This window comes from Panthera onca, chromosome B3 (genome assembly GCF_046562875.1).
Source record: "Panthera onca isolate mPanOnc1 chromosome B3, mPanOnc1 haplotype 2, whole genome shotgun sequence".
NCBI classification, from domain to species: domain Eukaryota; kingdom Metazoa; phylum Chordata; class Mammalia; order Carnivora; family Felidae; genus Panthera; species Panthera onca.
In genome coordinates this window covers 117186753-117205987 of record NC_138344.1, presented here as the reverse complement: position 1 = coordinate 117205987, position 19235 = coordinate 117186753, and the positions used below count along the sequence as shown (strand labels likewise).

Below are 19235 nucleotides of genomic sequence, written 5' to 3'. Positions count from 1 at the left end.
TCATACATGTCAGCTCATTTGGGAGGAGAAGGCAGGAAGGAGGAGGCAGCGGCCGCAGCACGCACCACGGAGGACTTATTCGGTTCCACATCAGAAAGTGACACGTCAACTTTCCACGGCTTTGATGAGGACGATTTGGAAGAGCCTCGCTCCTGCCGAGGACGCCGCAGTGGCCGGGGTTCACCCACAGCAGATAAAAAGGGCAGTTGCTAAACCCACGGACCAGACTCTCTGGGCGACTAGCCGCCACCCTCTGACTTTGGTCGTTATTCTGGGTCTGATATATATTTTTTTTCAATGAAAGTCAACTTTAGGTTTTCCCTCCATCCTTGCTTTCTCCTGTCTCCTTCCTCGCATCCTTTCCCCCTTCCCCTCTGTTCTGGGTATGTACAACCGAAGCACAAACTACTGAAACAAAGCAGAACAAAAGAGCAGGATAACAGTCCTTCAGAGAGATGGCATCATGAAGTACTGTTTATTTTCCATAGAAATGGGAAGTTAGGTGGATTGTCTCTCTTTGGGGGGGAGGGGATCTTTCTGACACGAGCAGAGTCCATTTCCTCAGTTTTCCCATTTATTGGCAAAATGAAGAGAGGAGGAACATTGGGTTTGGAAACAAAGAACGAATAACATTAAAAATTATTATTTATGTATTCTAGCTATTATTAGAAATGGACCTTTTTTTGAGAGAGAGAGAGAGAGAGAGAGCGAGCGAAGGGAAATCAAAGCAATTGAAGTGATATCCTGCTTGGGAGAGAGCCGCTGGGGGAGGGGTTGATTCAAGGACACCTAGTCAGGAGGATTTCCTCGCCTGCAGATGATGGCACTTTCTGTACCCCACGGAGTGTGTGGCTCCCTACGGCAGACCCCCTCCCCATTTCTGCTCCCTGACCTTTCCATCTTCCACCCTGCTTGCGAGAAAATGTCAGCAGCTCCTGGGAAGTCTGGGCCTCCGCGTGTGGCCTCCCTCCAGCGCCTCCTGGGCTCCTCCCCTCCGCCAGCATAGCCGCTGTGGTGTTGTTGCTGGGTTTTTCCTCACTTTCCTCCTGGCGAAGAGCAATTTCCAAATGCAGGAATGGAATATAAACAGAAAGTCATGGACTCAGCGGTGACAAAGCAACCCGAGGCCGCGCTCATGGAAGAAAGAATGATACCTCACAGTATATTTCCCTCTCCCCTTGGCCCCTGTTTACAAACATAAATTCCCGTTGGATGATCAAGTCTCCCGTGTCTCTTCTTCTATTTTTTTTTATAGTGCCCTCCAGGCACTTTGTTTTATGTTTCCAATAGCACCTCCTGAAATAAACCAAAGCAACACTTGCTCAAGGTCCCTGGGGCGATGGAGAAGACCATCCACCTTGTCGGCAGTCCCAAGAACGAACAGCTGTGCAGTCCTAGTCAAAAGGTATGTCTTAGCTGGCCTGTCTTACAGTGAGGGCAAAACCATCATAGTTGGTTTTTTTTTTGTTTGTTTGTTTTTTGTTTGATCGTTTTTTTTTTTTCCTTCTTTCTTTCCTTTTCCTCCCCCCGGCTTGTCTTTTGTTTTTCTGGGTTCCCACCGCCATGTTAGCGTGGGTGTGGCTACCGGCGTGTCCTCCGCCTGGCCCTCTGCTTTCTGCGTGTGCATGCTTACCCACGTGGGCCCGGGCCTCGTGTGGGAACTGAGGCTTGCTTGGACTATGGGATGGGCCCTGTACGGAGAATGGTGGGCTCCTGGCTTCTGGCTTCAGCCATCAGAGAACATGGCTGGGGGAAGTGCTTGGCTAAGTCTGCCTCCTTTGGCTGCACCTGGCAGGTGGAGTCCAGGGAGCGGAGGTCGGAGCTGGCTGCTGTACTCGGGTGGAATGAAGCGAGTACGGCCATACGGGGTCTGCACGTCCGGGGTGGTATTCCTTGCTCCACGTTCCCATTTTACAGCCAAGGGGATGAGTCCAAATTAAAGAGGATCTCTGATTAGGAAAATACTCAGCCGAGCTGAGCTGAAGATTCTGAACTTCTTCGGATCAGTGTGGTCAGGGTCTCCAGCCTCCATGGGAGCACAGGTCCAGAGACATGGGCACTGCCATTTGGCTTGGGTTGGGAGATCCAAGTAGCTGCCCAGGCAACAGGCTGCTTGTGAGGGTTTGGGAAGATCTGCTCTGACAATCCAGACTTTGCAAATCTTCCCGAATTAGACCTCTCATTAAAATAACAAACCAACCGAACAAAAGCAAAGACTAAGCAAAGAAACCCACAAATGGACTCTTTGTGCTCCCCTGGTAGCCTGAGACAGAAGGGACTCCTACTTTTCTCCTGCTTGAAATGTGTAAGAGCTGACCTGGGCATTTGCTCTCGGTTGTGAGAGGACAGAACAACCTCACCCACTTTGGGGGCGTTCTGCCTCATCTGCGTGTGGCCCTGTTCCTAGCAAATACGGAAGAAACCTCCTGTGCTGTAACATTCCTGCATGCTCACGTGTGTGAAAAAGCCCATGTAGTTGGTTCCAGTTGGTTTCTGCTGAGGATGCAGCCTGCTCTTCCTGTCATTCTCCTCCTTGTCATCTGTTCTTTACTTTGACTTAGCTGTTGGATTCATAGCATTGTAACTTGCTCTCATTGATGAAGTGTGAGCTTCCAAGTTAATAAAAATTTGTCCAACCGATCTATACTATCATTTGAAATCCGTATAGTTGTTTGTAGTCCTAAAATTTTCAATGACAGCTTGCCTTTGAACTGGAGTTAAAAAAAAATCGACTAAATTTAAATTACAAAAAGCCACCTAGTTTCGGAGTTCTAGCTTGGGGCTCGGAAGGAGAACCAAAATGAACTGTCTACACAAGGCAAACTCCCAAGGAAAGATTTATCCAAGGATGGCTATTGCTTATCTATTTTAATTTTACTAGCAGAGCTTGGGCTTCAGTTTCTCCTTTTGGGGGTAGTAGATGTCCTCATCTTTCTCATTTGGTGTGGCCAGCCAAGTGTAGTAATGTGTCGTAGCATTGCCTGAGCTCCTTATCTCACCTTGCTTATAGTATCTTCCAACAGAGTCAGTCAGAATTTACATCCTTTAAAAAAACAAAAAGGAACTGGAGGGCACTTTGAAGATGATCCAGTTCAAGTTTTCCACTTTTCAGTTGAGAAAGATCAATCCAGAGAGGTTGAGTGAGGTTTGAGAGAGTGGCATGAACGTGGCTTTGAAGACAAATGTCTTAAGGTGAAGGAAGGAAACTCAGAGGAGGCACAGGAGGCGGGGAGCTGGCTGTCATGGGTTTTCAAATGCCTTGATGATTGATGTTATACTTTATCCCCTTTTCTCTACGTAATGATGGCCAATATTTATGTATCAGGCATTTTCTGAGTGTTTTCTTTAGGATAGTTCATTTAATCCTCATGATTACCCCATGAAGTAGGTGCTTGTCTTAGCCCCAGTTTACAGATATGGAAACTGAGGCTTAGTAACTAAATAAGGTTAAGAAATGTACCTAAGCCCTCACAGATAATAAGGAGCCAGATTTCGATCCCTGGCAACCTGACTCCAGGACCTGTATTCCTTTACCCTTGTTCTGTGCTGCCACTTGCACGTTCCTATGTATGCAATATAGGAATATAGATAGGTTAATATTTTTTTATTTATAATTTTTGAAGTTTGAATATCGTTATTTTATTTTTTATTAAAAATTTTTTTAAATGTTTTACTTATTCTTGGGAGAGAGAGAGAGACAGAGCATGAGCGAGGGAGGGGCAGAGAGAGATAGGGACACAGAATCCGAAGCCGACTCCAGGCTCTGAGCTGTCAGCACAGAGCCCGACGTGGGGCTCGAACTCACGAGTCGCGAGATCATGACCTGAACCGAAGTCAGACGCTCAACCGACTGAGCCACCGAGGTGCCCTCATTAGTTTATTTTAAAATAGAGACACGGACATCATGAAAGCTTTCAGAACTTCAGTGGAATGGGCAGCTTCACGTGATGCCGTTTAAGTAGTTATTTATTTCAATCTGCATACTTTCCAACAATGTCATCCACTGTCTCTAAATAAAAAATAATCCTTCTCATCTAGAGCTACTCTGGTGCTTTTGTATTCTGGGAGAAGAAGTTTATTTCCAACTTTTATGCTAACTGGGTGAATCTCTCAACCCTTTCCTTTAGAGCCTGATCCAATAGCTCCTACAGTTGCTTGTAATACTTTTCCTTGAGCTTTTTCTGGAACTATAATGCCTCCTTTGATTATGGTTTAATTGGCTCTCCTTTCAACTAATACTCCTTTTCCAATGAATACTTCCTCAAAGAGGGGAAGATATAGATAGATGGATGGCTGATGGATAGATAGATAGATAGATAGATAGATATCCCTCACTTTTTCTCAGGTCCAACCAAAGAAAGGGACATTTGTAATGAATACAGTTTTAAAAGATAACCTTATTAAAAGCAATTTCAAGCCTGAAGAGTAGACAATTAGACCACCCAAAGTACAATTCCAGTTAAAATTCTGTGCAGAATGTCACAGAGAACTCATCTTCAAAACCATCATTTCTAGACATTCCCTCTTGATGCCTATTAGGAATGAAGTCCCCCGTGTGTGTGTGTGTGTGTGTGTGTGTGTGTGTGTGTGACCTCAGGAGTTGCAAGAGCTGTGTGAGCAGTGAACACATCTATTGTTTTGTTGTTGCTTTTGTTAAATGAGTAGCACTGCTCAAGTTCCATATAAAAAAAAATTAGTCATCAAGATGAAAACGATCTGACTAGTTTCCTTTGTCCTCAGCTCAGGAAAGCACCACCCAGAATGCTTCAGAAGTGTCACCTAATTTTTTTAGTCTTAACCCAAAGATAGGAGAACCAAAGATATAGAACTTTCTAAATTTGTTACAACCTTCAAATCCCCTGGGGAGAACTGTTGATGTAAAAGTGATGACTCTTGCTGTCTGTCTGATGTTTTTTCCCGCCTAGAACAATCTAATCCTTTATTTCTGTTACTGAGACTGTAGAAATCGGGTTCTGTATTCTGTAACCCAGGGAGTGAGAAATATGCATTTAATTTTTTAAAGGTACTTTAAAGTCAGTAATGCAATTTGCTACTGGTATTTTAGAGAGAAGGATTTAATAAAAATATGATGTTCACATCAATTGTACCCCTTTAAACCTTCCTGCTTACTGTGCATCCCTCTCTGCACCTAATGGGCTGCAGCCTGCGATTGCCTTTATATAGCACTTGAGGGAACACAAGATCATTACTCGGGGAGAGAACTAAAAGCTGTTTGGAGGTACTCACTTCATGGTGGAATAAAATTAATTAATATTATCCCAATATGCCTCCTGTTACATCTGATGAATATGATCTTGAACTTGTACTTAAAGTTTGAACAGGCTCATATATTAGGAATTTTTCCACAGGAGATGTGGTTTAGCCTTTGGAAGTGAAGTTAATTGTGTGTATACTTTCGGAGGGAGGCATTTTTGATCTAGTGAGTAGAAACCTAGAGTAGAAATAAAAAGTTCTGGGTTCTGGACTCAGTCCCTGTGTGAGTTTGTTGCCATGAATCTCTGCATCAATTTCTCTATCCTAAGCACATGGATTTTTTTTTTACCCTATCATAATATATAACCAATATTATCTCATGATGATTCTTAAAACAATCCTGTGGGGTAGGATAGATGTCATTCATTCCCATTTTACTGATGAGGAAACAGACTGATCACGTTAGGTGACTGTCTGAAGTTCCAGGCTCAGGAAACGGTGTTTGAGTCTCCTGATAATCTTTCCACAGTCTACACTGACTTCTCCGTTGATCATAGTTTGAAGATTTCTTGAGTAAAAGGAGTCAAGGGCTTTTGAGGTCTTTTCATTCAAGACCTTATTGGGTTGAAAGGAGGTATTCGATGCTGTAAAAATAAAATAAAACAAAACCCAACCTATGATCACATCAGAACTCTGCTGAAAAGCAGCAGTATTGAAGTCTTTATGAACTTTCCCAAGGAACTAAGGTTGAGTTTCTTACGTGGTCAATGTTTTGATGGTGACATCAGGGTGGGGGTGAGGGTGGAAGTGATGAGGTGGAGGGAATGAGCACTTCACATGCCTGAGTGCCTCTAACACTAAAGAATTGAGTTATATGGTACTGTGGTGCTTAATAAAAGTGATTTCTGACCATTTTCTCAAAATAACAGTACAGGAAAAACCATTCTGCTTGATTGATTTACAAAACAGCTGAGAATGATGGAAGGTCCCCATCAGAACTGAGTTATTAGCTAAAAAGCTTTGGCAGTTAGGTTTACAAAGTATCTCAATACTGACCCTCAACCAATGAGTAAGACTTAAACATTTTTTAATTTTGAAATAATCTCAGATTTTACAGAGAAACTCACACAAATGATACAAAGAGTTTCTATGTACTCTGTACTTAGATTCTTCAGATAATCTCAGTACCATGATCACGATCAGGAAATTAACGCTGATGCAATGCCTCACAATCTACAGGCCTTATACAGATTCTTCCAGTAGTTACACCGATGTCTTCTTTCTAGTCCAGGATTCATCTAGGATCACACGTCGTATTTAGTTGTCATGTCCTCTTAACGCCCTTTAACCTGTAGTCATTAGTTCCATAGTCTTTCCTTATCTTTCATACCTTGATGCTTTTTGAAGACTACTGGGTAATCAATTTATAGAAGCCCTTCACTTCAGGGTTGTGTACTGTTTTCTAAGAGTTAACAGTCAGGTTCTGAATTCGGGTGAGAGTGCCACAGAAATGATGTTGCATCCTTCTCAGGGCCTCCTATCAGGGGGTATACGATTGATGTCTCCCACTATTGGTGATTCAGACCTTTGTCCTTTCAGCTCAGGTTCAGGATACCATGTTTATGCACTTGGGATGCAAATACTTTCTTTCATATATACCTTTGTTTATTTAACAACCAGAGACCGAATAGCATCAGTACGCGTACGACTGTTCAGCCCTGTGAAGGATAGGGTGAAATTAAACATGGGGCCAATGGAATTGGTGTCCGCTGGATTTTTGGCCATCTAGTTGGGCAGACTAGATATTTACAAGTAGTTAAAAATGTATAAGAGCATCATGGGGTGATATGTAATTATTTTTGCTGGGGACCACCGTGGTCAGGGAGATTTTCTTGGACGAAGTCATCCAGATCAACTAAGAGCTCCAGATTGGCTAGTGCTATTTACTGTGTTGGCAAGAATGTCTGTTGTCAGAGAGAATGGAGCTGGAGCTGAACAAAAGGCAAAGCTGGGGGTCGCCACCCAAACCATGTAAGATGGCGAAAATCATAATGCGAACATATGCTTCAGTATCGTTCTGTAGTATTTTGTTCATGCTACTAGTTTAGCGCTTATTATAACATGACTGTTTGTAGTCTTTCTCATCAAACAGATGATGTGTTCCTTGAGGGCAAAGATGATGTCATTCATGTCCCTCAGACAGTGCCTGACACCATTGTGCCATAATTATTTGTTGAAATAAACTGAGCACTGAACAATGCTTCTGAGCTGATTAGTGGAAGGATTTAGTGTCTCATTCCATACATAGGGGATGCTCAATAAATACTGTGGACAGAAATGTTAGAGAGGTCCTATCTGGACACAGCATCCATTGGTCAAGTCAGAGAGGGTAGAAGAGATCCAGGAGCCAGTAAAGGAGTGATGAGGGGTTAGGAGGAAGAATGAGGGTGTGAGGACCAGAGTCGGGGGGGGGGGGAGTGGAGGACATGTGGAGGGATGGAAAAGTAGCCTCCTTGAAGGGGATTGAGGTGCAGCGGGACATTTTCAATGGCCTGCAGTTGGCCCAGCCAGAGGAAATGAAGGAGAAAATGGATGTTAGGAGCACAAAGTTGGGAACCAACCAGCTATTTTCCAGGTGGCTTAAATGGAACAAAAGAAGAAAAGTGTGTGTGTGTGTGTGTGTGTGTGTGTGTGTGTGTGTGTGTGTGTGTTTTGGGGGGCCAAGGATGAAAATTTGAGGAAACTGGAGGGTCATGAAGGTATGATTATGAGACAGACTCAGTAGAAGAGTGATAGGTGATATCTGACTGGAGGGGTCGGGGGCACTGGGAGAGGGACAGAAACACTCCTGGCAGGGAGTGAAAATTTGGGTGCCCAACAAGAATACACTTGGCAGGCATCTGTGGGGGCTCTGAAGGCCAACTAATTTTATCAGAGGAGCGAAGGGGCTAGAGGCAGGTGGGACAGCGAAGAGATGAGCACTAGTGATGAGGACTGGGTCTGGGAAAGGACACCAAGAAAGCACATCTGAGAGGTGAGACAGTGGAAGGGCATGGGATGGGATGGAGGGGAAGGAAATAGGAGAAGAGGTCAGGGGAGGGCTTGGTGGTGGGTAGAAATGAGGCTCTTCTCAGCCACCCCTTGAAAACATAAGTATACAGATAGTCTCAGTTTTGGAAGTGCTTCTATACCAGTCCTGTGCCCCTGACCAGTGAGTAAGGCCTTAGGTACTACAAAGAAAGATGGGGGATGGAGCCTTGGAGGAGGCTGAGCCACTCATTTGGTTTTGATGTTTGTTCCCTGCTGCCTTGGCCGTTTTTCCAGTTGGGCCCCTCCTTCCTTTCCTCTCTCCCTTGCCACCCAGCCCAACGTGACATGGGCACTGTTTAGGGGCACGCATCTCTGCCTTCAGGGACTGCTTCTGGGGTGAAATGTGATAATACTTGGTTTTATTTCTTCCTCCTTTGTGCAGACTACTCCATTCCAAAGCCTAAAATAACTTAGCAGATTTCATTTCAGCTAGAAGCCAAATCCATTCCTGGTTGGTACTCATCCTGGCTAAAGGACCCACCAGGATTGAACTGCCACCAGGTTCCAAGGCTGACAGTTGGGATCACTGGGCTAGTTGAGGACTGGAATGGATCTTTTGGCTTGGTTCTCTCCCTGAGTAATTCTGACACCCTGGAATCACTTGGGGTTGGAGGTGAGGGTGTGTGCGTGAAGCAGTGTCCTTTGGGCCTGAGGCCAAATGGGGCATCGGTTGGGGTTTTTGTAATTGCCACTCGTCCTACACCATAGAACAACTCATTTCCACATAGGTGACAGGCAGACAGATTGCATCGTAACGGTCCTTCTGGGGCATTTTAACAGTGAAAAGATTCAGCTTCCAAGTAGAGGAGAAAAAAATGATAGATTTTGCCAGCATCCGGTTTTGTCCACTACACCACCTAGGATTTGAAAATCCAGCTGTGTCCCCTCTGTTTCTTGTGTCAGTTGGTTGCCCAAGTGCAGCTGACCTGCCCTATTTCTGGCTGATCTCGTGCTGCTGATGCTCAGGGCACAGGAGACACGAGCCAGATTCTCCTTGCACATGGCCATGGTCTCATTAGCATGGCCATAGGTAGTATGTTCTCTTTCTTTCTTCTTTTGTTTTTCTGTTCAGTTCATTTCATTTCCACCACCCCCTTCATTTTAATCTTTCCTTTTTTTAGGTAGTTGTCCTGTGCTGTTGTTTTTTGTTTTATCTTTCGTTGCCTTTCCCTCTGCAGTCAACTCTATGACCTGGGGACTCCGGCATCCTTCAAGCAAGCCATTTCTGAAGAAGGTGAAAAGGAGCCACGTTGATTTGCGCCTCCTCCTCCTTGTCCTCCTCCTCCTCTTCCTCTTCCCTTGCCCGGCCCCCTCCTGCGCGTGTGTTTCAGCCAACACAGGAGCCTGGATTGTGGAAAAGCCTCCAGCGCAACTCAGCTCAGCTCAGCTCAGCTCAGAGAAGTCTTGGGAGTGGCCTAAGTGTGTGCAATAAGAAGATATTTTTTTTTTTCCTTTTTAAAATCCTTCATTACATTTTCTTTAAGTGTCTCCGAGAAAGTACCCAGGTCAGACTGGAAGTGCTCTACCATAGAAATAACTGAACATGAACAAACTGACGGAAAAAAAAAAAGAGTTAACTATTTTATTTATTTCAATATTTAAAAGAAAAAAGTGCCGGCCTGGCACAGTATTTTTGTTTAAAGTACCTTCTACTTCAAAAGTTAAAAGCAATTTTGTGAAGACACGAAATCAAAAGAGTTACTTAATGTTAAATAAAGACTTCATATTAACGCTAAGGAAAAAGACCCCACATTTTTAATGAGAAAATAAAGATCAACTCTGCTCTCTCGGGCTTTTAAAAAAGCCATTCATGTATGTGCTTTAGGTATTTTTATTTCTGCCAGTTGGATGTGGTAAGTGAGGAGTGATTGGTTTTTTTCTTCTTCAAAATTCTGTTGGAGGCATTGGTGATGTTACATGGTTATGTGTTAAGACGTGACAGAAATAAATTAGCCACAAAGGCTATCAGCAGTCTCTCCCTACTCCCCAGAAAACTCCCTCCCCCCCCCCCCCATAGGCAAACCCCATTCATCTGGATGTCAAGAAACAGCTCGACTCCTGGTTGTCATGTCTGACGAGGCCTAGTTCAGAAAAGAATTCCATCTAGTGACTAACTGTATCTCTGCGAGTTCAACATTTTCAAACACAGACAGCTTTGTTTAAAATAATGCAGCGAAGAAAGAGGAAAAAAAAAAAGACAACAAAATAAGCATCAGCTGAGATGATACTAATTTGGTCACCTAACAACTTCCAGAGGAGACTTCTACTGAGCAGGCTTTGGGGTGGCCTAAGGTTCTAGAGTGTCCCCAAGGGCAAGGAAGGCCAACCTGAATGATGGAAACCTCAAATTCAGCTGCTGGTGGGGGTAAAGGAGAAAGACACGTGTTCTAACATGTCCTTTTATGGTCGTGTGGGTAGAAGTGAACGTGCTGGCCTATGTAATTCAACACGGTGTCTGTGGCCTGGCGAAGGAGCTCGGTTGATCGGCAGGGCCACTCGATTCTATTCCAGGTCTTCTCCGTGTCCATGCTCTTGAGTGTCCCCCACTTGTAAGCAGAGTCCCAATAATGAATGCATAATCTAACGCTGGATGTTCTCATCAGCAAGAGTCCTTGAGTGCCAGTGTTACCGAAATGGTTCTTAGCCTGAGAATCTCTCTTTTGCCTTTGAAAGGGGAGACTGGATGGGCACAGACCTCCTGCTAGCCCTTTCAGCTTTCTCATTCAAGGCCAGTCCTGGGGTGGAGGGCGGGAGATCACCAAGAGTGTCTTTGTATCATTTTGTAGCCCTTTTCTGTGACGTTTTCTGATAGAAAAGGTCCCTTTTCAAAATGCTAATAATTATAATAATAACCCACTCTCCAACCAACTCCCACAAGTTACAATGTGTAGAATTGTGATAAAGCTTTGCATAATGTAGGGTTTGTATCAAATTTGTGTAAGTTTCTGTTAAATAAAAGTCTGTTTCCAATGCTCCCATAGCATCTCTGTAAATTTTACTTTACCAACCTCATCCTACTTGAGTTTGACTTTCATACCGTCTTGAAAGGATTCTGCCCACTTGCACGTTCAAGGTGTGTTGGACCTTTTCTGTTTTATTTAGCGAACGGTGCCCAGCGTTGGTGCCGGTATCTGCTCTCTGAGTCCATAGTTGCTGTCGCCCACCCACCATCACTGCAGCCATTGTCACCCTCTCCATGGAGAGCCTGTTTATGTGTATAGACTTGATATGCCTGTCCAGTGTTGCCATTATCTCTATGCCAAGAGTAGTTTGGCATAAGAATGTGAGATTTAGTGTGTGTTTGGAAAAATCTGGGGGTTAATATTTCCATTGCGTGAAAGGTGCTCTTAGTATAGCGTCCCCAAGCGGCCAGTTGGTACGGCTATAAACCAGACCCTCTGATAGGTTTCTTCTTGTGTATGGAAGTGAATACTGTTCTCATATGGGTGCCCTAGGTCAGGTGGAACCAGACTGGCCTTTCAGGCCATGTCTTGCCCTCTGAGCATTGTCACACTGTGATATTTATTACGGACTTATAAGTTTCCCTAACAGTAAAAAGCAACCGTCCCCCCCCACCCTCCGCCAATATACCCTCCTTAAGCTTTTGTTTTCTTTTTGTTGTGGTAAAATATGCATTACATAAAATTTACCATTTTAGCGGGCAGTGGCATTGAGTGCATTCACATTGTTGCACAGCCCACCTCCATCCGCTCCAGAACTTTTTCATCTCCTGTTGAAACTCTGTCGCCATTAAACAGAACTCCTCATACTCTCCTCCTCTTAGCCCCGGGCAACCACTATTCTACTTTGTCTTTATGAATTTGGCTACTGGCGATACCTCAGATGAGTGGAATCGTATAGTGTTTGTCCTTTTGTGACTGCCTTATTTCTCTTTGCATACTGTCTTCAAGGTGTGTCTATATTGTAGCAGGTGTCAGAATTTCATTCCTTTTGAAGGCTGAGTGATATTCCCTGGTGTGCACATACCACATTTTGTTTATCCATGCATCTGTTGATAGACACTTGGTGTAAATAGGAAGTTTTGCACATTTATTAAGTATCACCCACTTCCTGAAGTGACTTAAATTTGAGACACTGGATCCAATTCAGAGGTCACCAAGGGGATTAAATATCTTCTCAGGAGGGAAATGATTGCACCCGAAATCTCCCTTCTAATTTACGCCCTCCAAAAGGGTGCCTTGATTCTGATGGGCAAACATTCTCTCCGTAAGCTGTGTCTTACCTTATGACATACCTACCTCTTTGTAGGTATTGTCTTTTGGCTGCTTGTAGGGATAAGTTGTCTAGCATACGGATGTAGTATCAGTGTAAATTAACTAAGGGATGGAGGAGACCCAGCAGAATCAAATGTCTTTACTGGTAGCTCATGAGGGAAGGGACTGCCTTTTTCAAATGACGGTGAATTGTTGGCAAAGCATGCATGTGCTTGATGTCTGTAGATGGTCACTGATCAAGAGGGAGGGGAAAAATATACATGTGAACCAAAGAATGACAAAGAGAAAAATCACTTTCCTCATCCGTTTGGAAACATATCAGTTCATATAAAAGGTTAGCTCTGGCGTCAAACTTGAGATGCCTACGGAGCAGGTATCTTTAATGAGTGACGATTAACAGTGCCAGGGGGAGGAGGCAGCCCTTGATGCTCAGCCTTGGGACACAGGGAGACACCAGGGAGTCGTAGGAAGTGTATAGAGCCAGACAGCATCTGTGCTCTGAGTGGGACAGCCACTACCAGCTCAGGCGGTGCTGCTTGAGGGCTTAGGGTTCTCAGGTGCCCAGGTTTTTCAAGACGGACCAAAACTTCAAAAATTTTGGTGAGATCTCCCCAAAATGTTGGTCATAAATTGAAAACACTGAAAATCTATTTTGTGTGGACAAAACTAAATGTGAGTGTGTGCCAGATACCCTTTGACGACTTTGGGACAGCCTTCCCTAAGGGCTCCAGTCTGGGTAAGGTTGAAGGATGAAATGCCTTGACCAAATTCCTTCACTTCCTCCATGGATGTGTCTAATGGTAATCTGACTTAGAATTGTTATGTGCTGGGAATGGGTCCCTGGGTTGGTCTCTGGATGGAGCTAGGTCGTTGTTGAGCACATCAGGGATTCAGGATGCAGTTTAGTACAAGACGTTCCCCCATCCAGTCCCCTTCCCTCTGCACGTAAATGAAAGAGCATCTCTCTAAAACCCTGGGCGGGGCTATACAGTTTAAAGCTATGGTTTTTTTGTTCTCTATTTTTCTTGTACTTTGTTCTTATTGCTGACCAGTCATCTATTATATCACATTCCTTTTACCCGTCTTGTCTTTTCTAAGATTTCTAAATTATTCCATGTGACAAGAACTCAATTCAAGTTTTATTGTCTTCCCCAAAGAGCAAATTTAGAAATTCCTTTGATTAAAAAAAGTATATATGTATGTATATTTAAAAAGTATATAAATAAATATATATGTTACAAAGTGTTCTCTGAAATGAGATGCACAGAAGATTAGAAGATGTAAAATACTTAAAATAAATCTAAATAAAAATTCTGGAGGGATATGCATATTTATATTATATTTTATATATAAAATTTTATATTTTGTATGAAGATATATATGTCACTCCAGAATCTTTGTTATTTAAATTTGTCTTAAGTATTTCACATCTTAGATGCATCTGCACAGAATTCATGCAAAGTACATGTAAAAGGTAGTCTTTTGGGTCAGGGTTGTTTTCTTGCTTTATTTTCTTTGGTTCAGGTGAGGAGAAGGCTATTCTGAATAAGCAATTTGTTTTCCTTCTGTCTTATAATGGGGACTCTGTAAACTTTTCCTGTAAAGGTCCAGATAGTAAATATTTCAGGCTTTGCAGGCCAGACATCCGTTGCAACTATTCAGCTCTGGGGTTGTAGCATGAAAGTAGCCACAGACAATATATAAATGAGTGGGCATGATCGTATTCCTATAAAACTTTATTTACAGAAATAGGCAGCTAGCTGGCCAGATTTGGCCCAGGGGCCAGAGTTCGCTGATCCTGAATTAGAAATACAGAGTATTATACTGTTACAGTGGGGAGTGCTGGTAGTGATACTTAAGACCTTTATAAGTGGCAGGACTAAGAGAAGAATTTCACATCACCAGGTGAAGGGCAAGAAGTACATTTCATGGTTAGTAATGAAAGCCATATTGAGGCCTATAAGGATAAGTGTTTTGATCCAAAAAATTCCACCACAAGGTGTTAGAAAGCTATTAGGTTTTCTCGTTTGGGTGCCAGGTCCAAACTACAATAGTACAGTGCTTACCGAAAGTACCTATAAATAATCCAGCCAGTCGACATGGTAGCCATACATAATGGTGACTCTTGGAGGCATAATGACTAACATCATTCATCTCTACCAACTTAAATATGAAAAAAGACCAACTTTAAAATAGTTGAGTCCATGCAAATGGCTCCTGTGGGCTAAGTGAACATCGACTATAGTTTCTGTGGGAGATAAATGCTAAAGGACATTTAGCAGAGCCCAGTTTGGGAGGTGTGGGGTTGTTGCAGTTAAAGAAATGGTCTCTTTCTGATTCCCCAATAGCTGTGGCTCCCTGAAATTGTTAGTTATGAGGCATTGAGGATGTTGCTGAGGTGCATTTCATCCTGAGAGCCCAGTTGTTTGTGGTCATATTCAGAAGTAGAACACTGAGTCTCCAACTCAGTATCTCACATCCTAAAAGAACTGACAAATGATTGTCTTCCTTAGATGGTAATGAAGATTCCTGATACCAGACCTACTACTGAATTAAAATCCTCTTACAAGTTGAGTATGGGATGAACCTGACAGGTAGCCCGGGAGCTGGTCATGCTAGGTGGCAGCTGCCTTGCCAAACTCATCAAAGAGATGCTCTTTAGCCGTTGTGAGAGGCCACTGCATTGCTTTGAAAGAATGAGTAACTTTTCAGATCTCAGGGTGTGTTTTACTGGTGCCCATTGCTAAGTTCCCTGAGTTACTTCCTAGTTTTCTTAACAGGGTGAGGGGGTGAGATCAATATGTTGTATGTCAGCTCTGTTTGCTCCAAGCTTCACCCCGTGATCGTAACTGAAGTCACCCAGTTGTCAGCTTTTCGGCATTGACTAGAAGGAGAAAGATTCTAGTTAGAAAACCCTATGTTTTGTATTCTGCATGAATATGGTGTTAGAAGCACAATCCATTGGTTACCTGGTCTTTCCTTACACCAGAATAGGAAATGCTTTGGTGTGAGGTGGTTAACAGTGGGGATCAATGGTTTTGTACCCACCTGACTGATATAATTATGGTGACTGTGTTATTAGTGATCACCTGGCAAGACATAATCATAGCTGAGATGGATCTGGAAGCCGTAGTGGAACACTAGCTGAAGGAGCAGCGTGCTGTTTATTTTTAAGTTAGCACGATGCCAAGCTGGGTTATATTGGGTATAACGTGCAAGGGCTGGAAAGCATTTCTTCACCTCTATTTAATATTTGACACCACTGTGTTTGAAATAGCTGAAAATAACTGGAAAACCCAAAAAGTACAGAGAAGAATATTAACAATAATGAAAAGGATGAACAATAATAAGCCCTGTAAGAAAGGGCAAAGGATTTGGGGTTAAATTGGGCAAGAGAATTGGGGTCACTTAATAACTGTCATATGCATCATTGAGAAAAAGATACTGATCTTTTTGGCTTCTAGAGAGGACGGGAGAAGTTGGGGCTTGGAACAGACTGACAAATAGTTCTTTTGACAGCAAGAATTTTTGACTATTGAAGCTGATGTGACCTCACTGATAGCCAAATACTTCTGCGCGGAGTTAGGGGCGTGGGCTAGATGACCTCTCAGGGTCTCGTCAAGCTTGGCAATGCTTTGAATTGTAGCTGGGTAACCTGAAAGAGTTAGTGCCTAACTCACCACCAGGGAGTGGGGAGGCGTGGCGAGAATTGGTCTTATGGACGCGTGTTGTGATCATTAACCAAAATTACACTTCTAGGCTTGTTCCTATTCATACTGAAGCAATGCCCCAAGGCCTTATGGGGACTTCCATTGTTTGGGTAATGTGAGACGCCAGCTGGAAAGTGAATGCAAGAGACATTTTCCTCCAGAGAATTGTCAAAAATGTGAAAGACGAACAGTGAGAAGCAACTGGAAAGGACAGTAAGGCCAAAACGCCACGAGGGAAAATGGTTCTGCTGAAAACTCCAAGTTCCTTTATGGTTCTCATCTCCTTGGATTTCACCATGTCCAACATCATCCTTGGTGCATGGATTTCGTACTTGCTCATAGGACCCGGATATTATTCTTAACTTGATTTTGGTTGAACAGCCTCACTAATATTCATGGTTGTCTACTCCCCTCTCCCCAACTCAGTAGGTAGGGGAAGGAAGGTGTTATTAAAAGACAAAGTTAATTTTATATTTATATGTATAAAACAAAAATTCTGCTTGGGAAAACCTGTGGTCAGGATTCTTTCCACGTAACTTAGAAAAAAAACCTATAGTTTTGCTCTGTGTTTGATTTAAAGAAGTAGGAAGGATTGTACTGTATTTGTAGTATGTGAAGTCAACTTTCTGAGGACGTGAAATGTAAAAGAGGTTGGGAATGGAGACAGCTTGTGTAAGAAGGGGTGAAGGAATGGTGTGATGAGTTGCTAGCGTGAACGCTTATGCTAAAATTTCTCCTTGACTTATGAGTTCAAAGAGACTGGCAGTTTGTAATTTTGAAAAGTTGTTTAGTTAAAATAGATTGTTTTCCCTCTGTAGACATCAACCTTTTGTCCGTAATTGAAAAAATAGATCAATATGTTTTGACCACATACTGGTGTTTTGTATAATGACCCTCCAGTTATTGGTTTGCTTTATGCTTCTGATCAATTAATCAAACTTTTATTGAATGTCTTCCGTGTTGCAGTACTGTGTTAGGTTTTGCAGGGCATAAAAGACAAACAAAGGGGAATTGAAACAAACTTTTGGGGACACTTTCTTTTCTTTTTTTTATCACGTTTATTTTTGAAGAAGAGAGAGAGAGTGTGCATAAGCGGGCGAGGGGCATAGAGAGGGGGACAGAGGGTCCACAGCAGGCTCTGTGCTGACAGCAGCGAGCCTGATGTGGGGCTTGAACTTGTGAACTGTGAGATTGTGACCTGAGTTGAACTTGGATGCTCAACCAGTTGAGCCACCCAGGTGCCCCTTGGGGATACTTTCTATGTGCTAGTCACTGATAGGCTTCTTATAGATGTTAGCTTGTGAAGGCTGTATACCCACCTTCTCAGGTTCAGATTACCATTCCTGTTTCACAGACATGGAAATTGAGGCTCAGGGAGATTGAGTTGACAATGGTAGTAGTCATAGCTGGTAATGTCTGAGTTTTCCAATTGAAGATTGTTTTGCTCAGACCCTCTCCACTGTGGAAGTCCTCTTTTCTGTTCATAAAGAGGGGAGACAGGTGGTTAGCATATTATTCAAGACAAGACCGTTTATAATTAGGTGCCAAGTTGGTACAAACTGTGGGTGCCACCCGGGCTGAGCGAAGGGAGTTTCCAGCTCAGGCTGGAATAGCGAGGGGGGTCTGCACTGAATGGAGAGCGCAGTTGGGCTGCAGTTGGGGTGAGCAAAGAGAAGACAGGCTACCGAGAGTGGGAAATACCTGAACAAAAGCTCTGAGGTGTGAGCAGCACAGTGGGGCTGCAGGCACAGTGAGATGAACCTGAATGGAGTGGGGGAAGATCCCAGGCTGTGGAGAGAAGTCAGAGGATGCAAACAGCATTCACCATCATGGTGGGGCCTGATCAACAATGCAGGAAATAGGAACAGGAGGAAGCCAGTGCATCTTGGGCCCTTGAGCAGGATGAATATAATGTTTAGGACGGCTGTGTGAGGGCAGCCCAGCTGCCCGTGAAGAAGTTTGGGTTTATATACTCTTCCCTACCAGGCCGCCTCGGACTGTGTCATGACTGTGGGATCCTAGCCCCTGTGAGGGAAAAAAGAGTGGTCAGGATTCCTTCTAAATGACTTGTGACAGAACCCCGGTGTATCCTGTCTTCTGTGTGATGCGTGTCCAACTGATGAAGTGTTCACCTCGCTAAGTGTCACATGATTCTGTGGGTCTGTTCCACCAAGAATTATTCTGAAACCAGAGAAAGTGCTCTTCTACCCCTTCCTGGTTTGTAACACCGTTGGGGAGGAGTATGGGATATCCTGAGAGGCCGGTTGGCCCCAGAGAGCTTTGTATCTAAGAGATTGATTGAAATTTGGGATCAAATCTCTGATTGTCCTTTTAGTCGAGTTGGAGAGAGAGTTTATTTGAAAAAGTGTCCTTTAGATCTATAGGTCACTGAACGTGGTTGAGGAGAGTTGAGGAAAGAAGGCTCCGATTCTGGCCATTGCCTTTGTTTGGGTGCGGAAGCACCTTCTGGCACCATTGCCTGTCTGCCCTTAGCCGCTTTACCTGTGGGGGAATCAAGAAGTCCTAAGATCGCAATTCCTGGGACCTCGCTTTTCCTTCTACCTCCTGTGCTCATGTCTCCCCACTTCATCTTGTCGGTGGGTTCTTTGCTGGCCCTCGGGACTGAAAGACGTGCGGCGGTGTGTGAGGAACATGGATTGTGAGTCCAAAGAGTGGGGCCATCTCTGGGTGGCCAAGAATGGTTGGCACTTCCTGATGTGCTAAATAACAGCCACATTTTCAAGGTAATCTTCCCAGCAGCCTTGTCAGGGGCTACTGTCCCACTTAGCAGATGAGCGGGCCAAAACTCAGAAGGGTTGTGACTTGGTCAAAGCTACACGGAAGTGGCGGGACCGGGACTAGACTCTAGATCTTTAGTGTGTTTGCCTTTGCTTATTATTTGCCTGTAACGCTCAGTGGCACTTGTCTTGGCTTAGGCATGCCCAGACGTGGCAGAGCCCTGGACTGAAAAGGTCATCTGACAGCA

General features: G+C 43.7%; 1 protein-coding gene across 10 annotated transcripts in view; it reads left to right on the top strand.

Annotated features, from left to right (window-relative positions):
* The window catches only part of DPF3 (double PHD fingers 3), a 303761-nt gene that overhangs the window by 241933 nt on the left and 42593 nt on the right, over positions 1-19235 (top strand). Inside the window, exons 9-10 of one of the 10 annotated variants that reach the window (XM_060617355.3) lie at positions 1291-1405; positions 9483-11406. The exons of 7 other annotated variants lie outside the window; for them this stretch is intronic. In XM_060617355.3, coding sequence (XP_060473338.2) covers positions 1291-1405; positions 9483-9558 — 191 coding nt within the window. In that variant the 3' untranslated portion in view covers positions 9559-11406. Of the gene's footprint in view, positions 1-13; positions 1217-1290; positions 1406-9482; positions 11407-19235 lie in introns of those variants that run through there. 2 more of the 10 variants (XR_009605553.3, XM_060617354.3) reach the window with 2 other exon arrangements.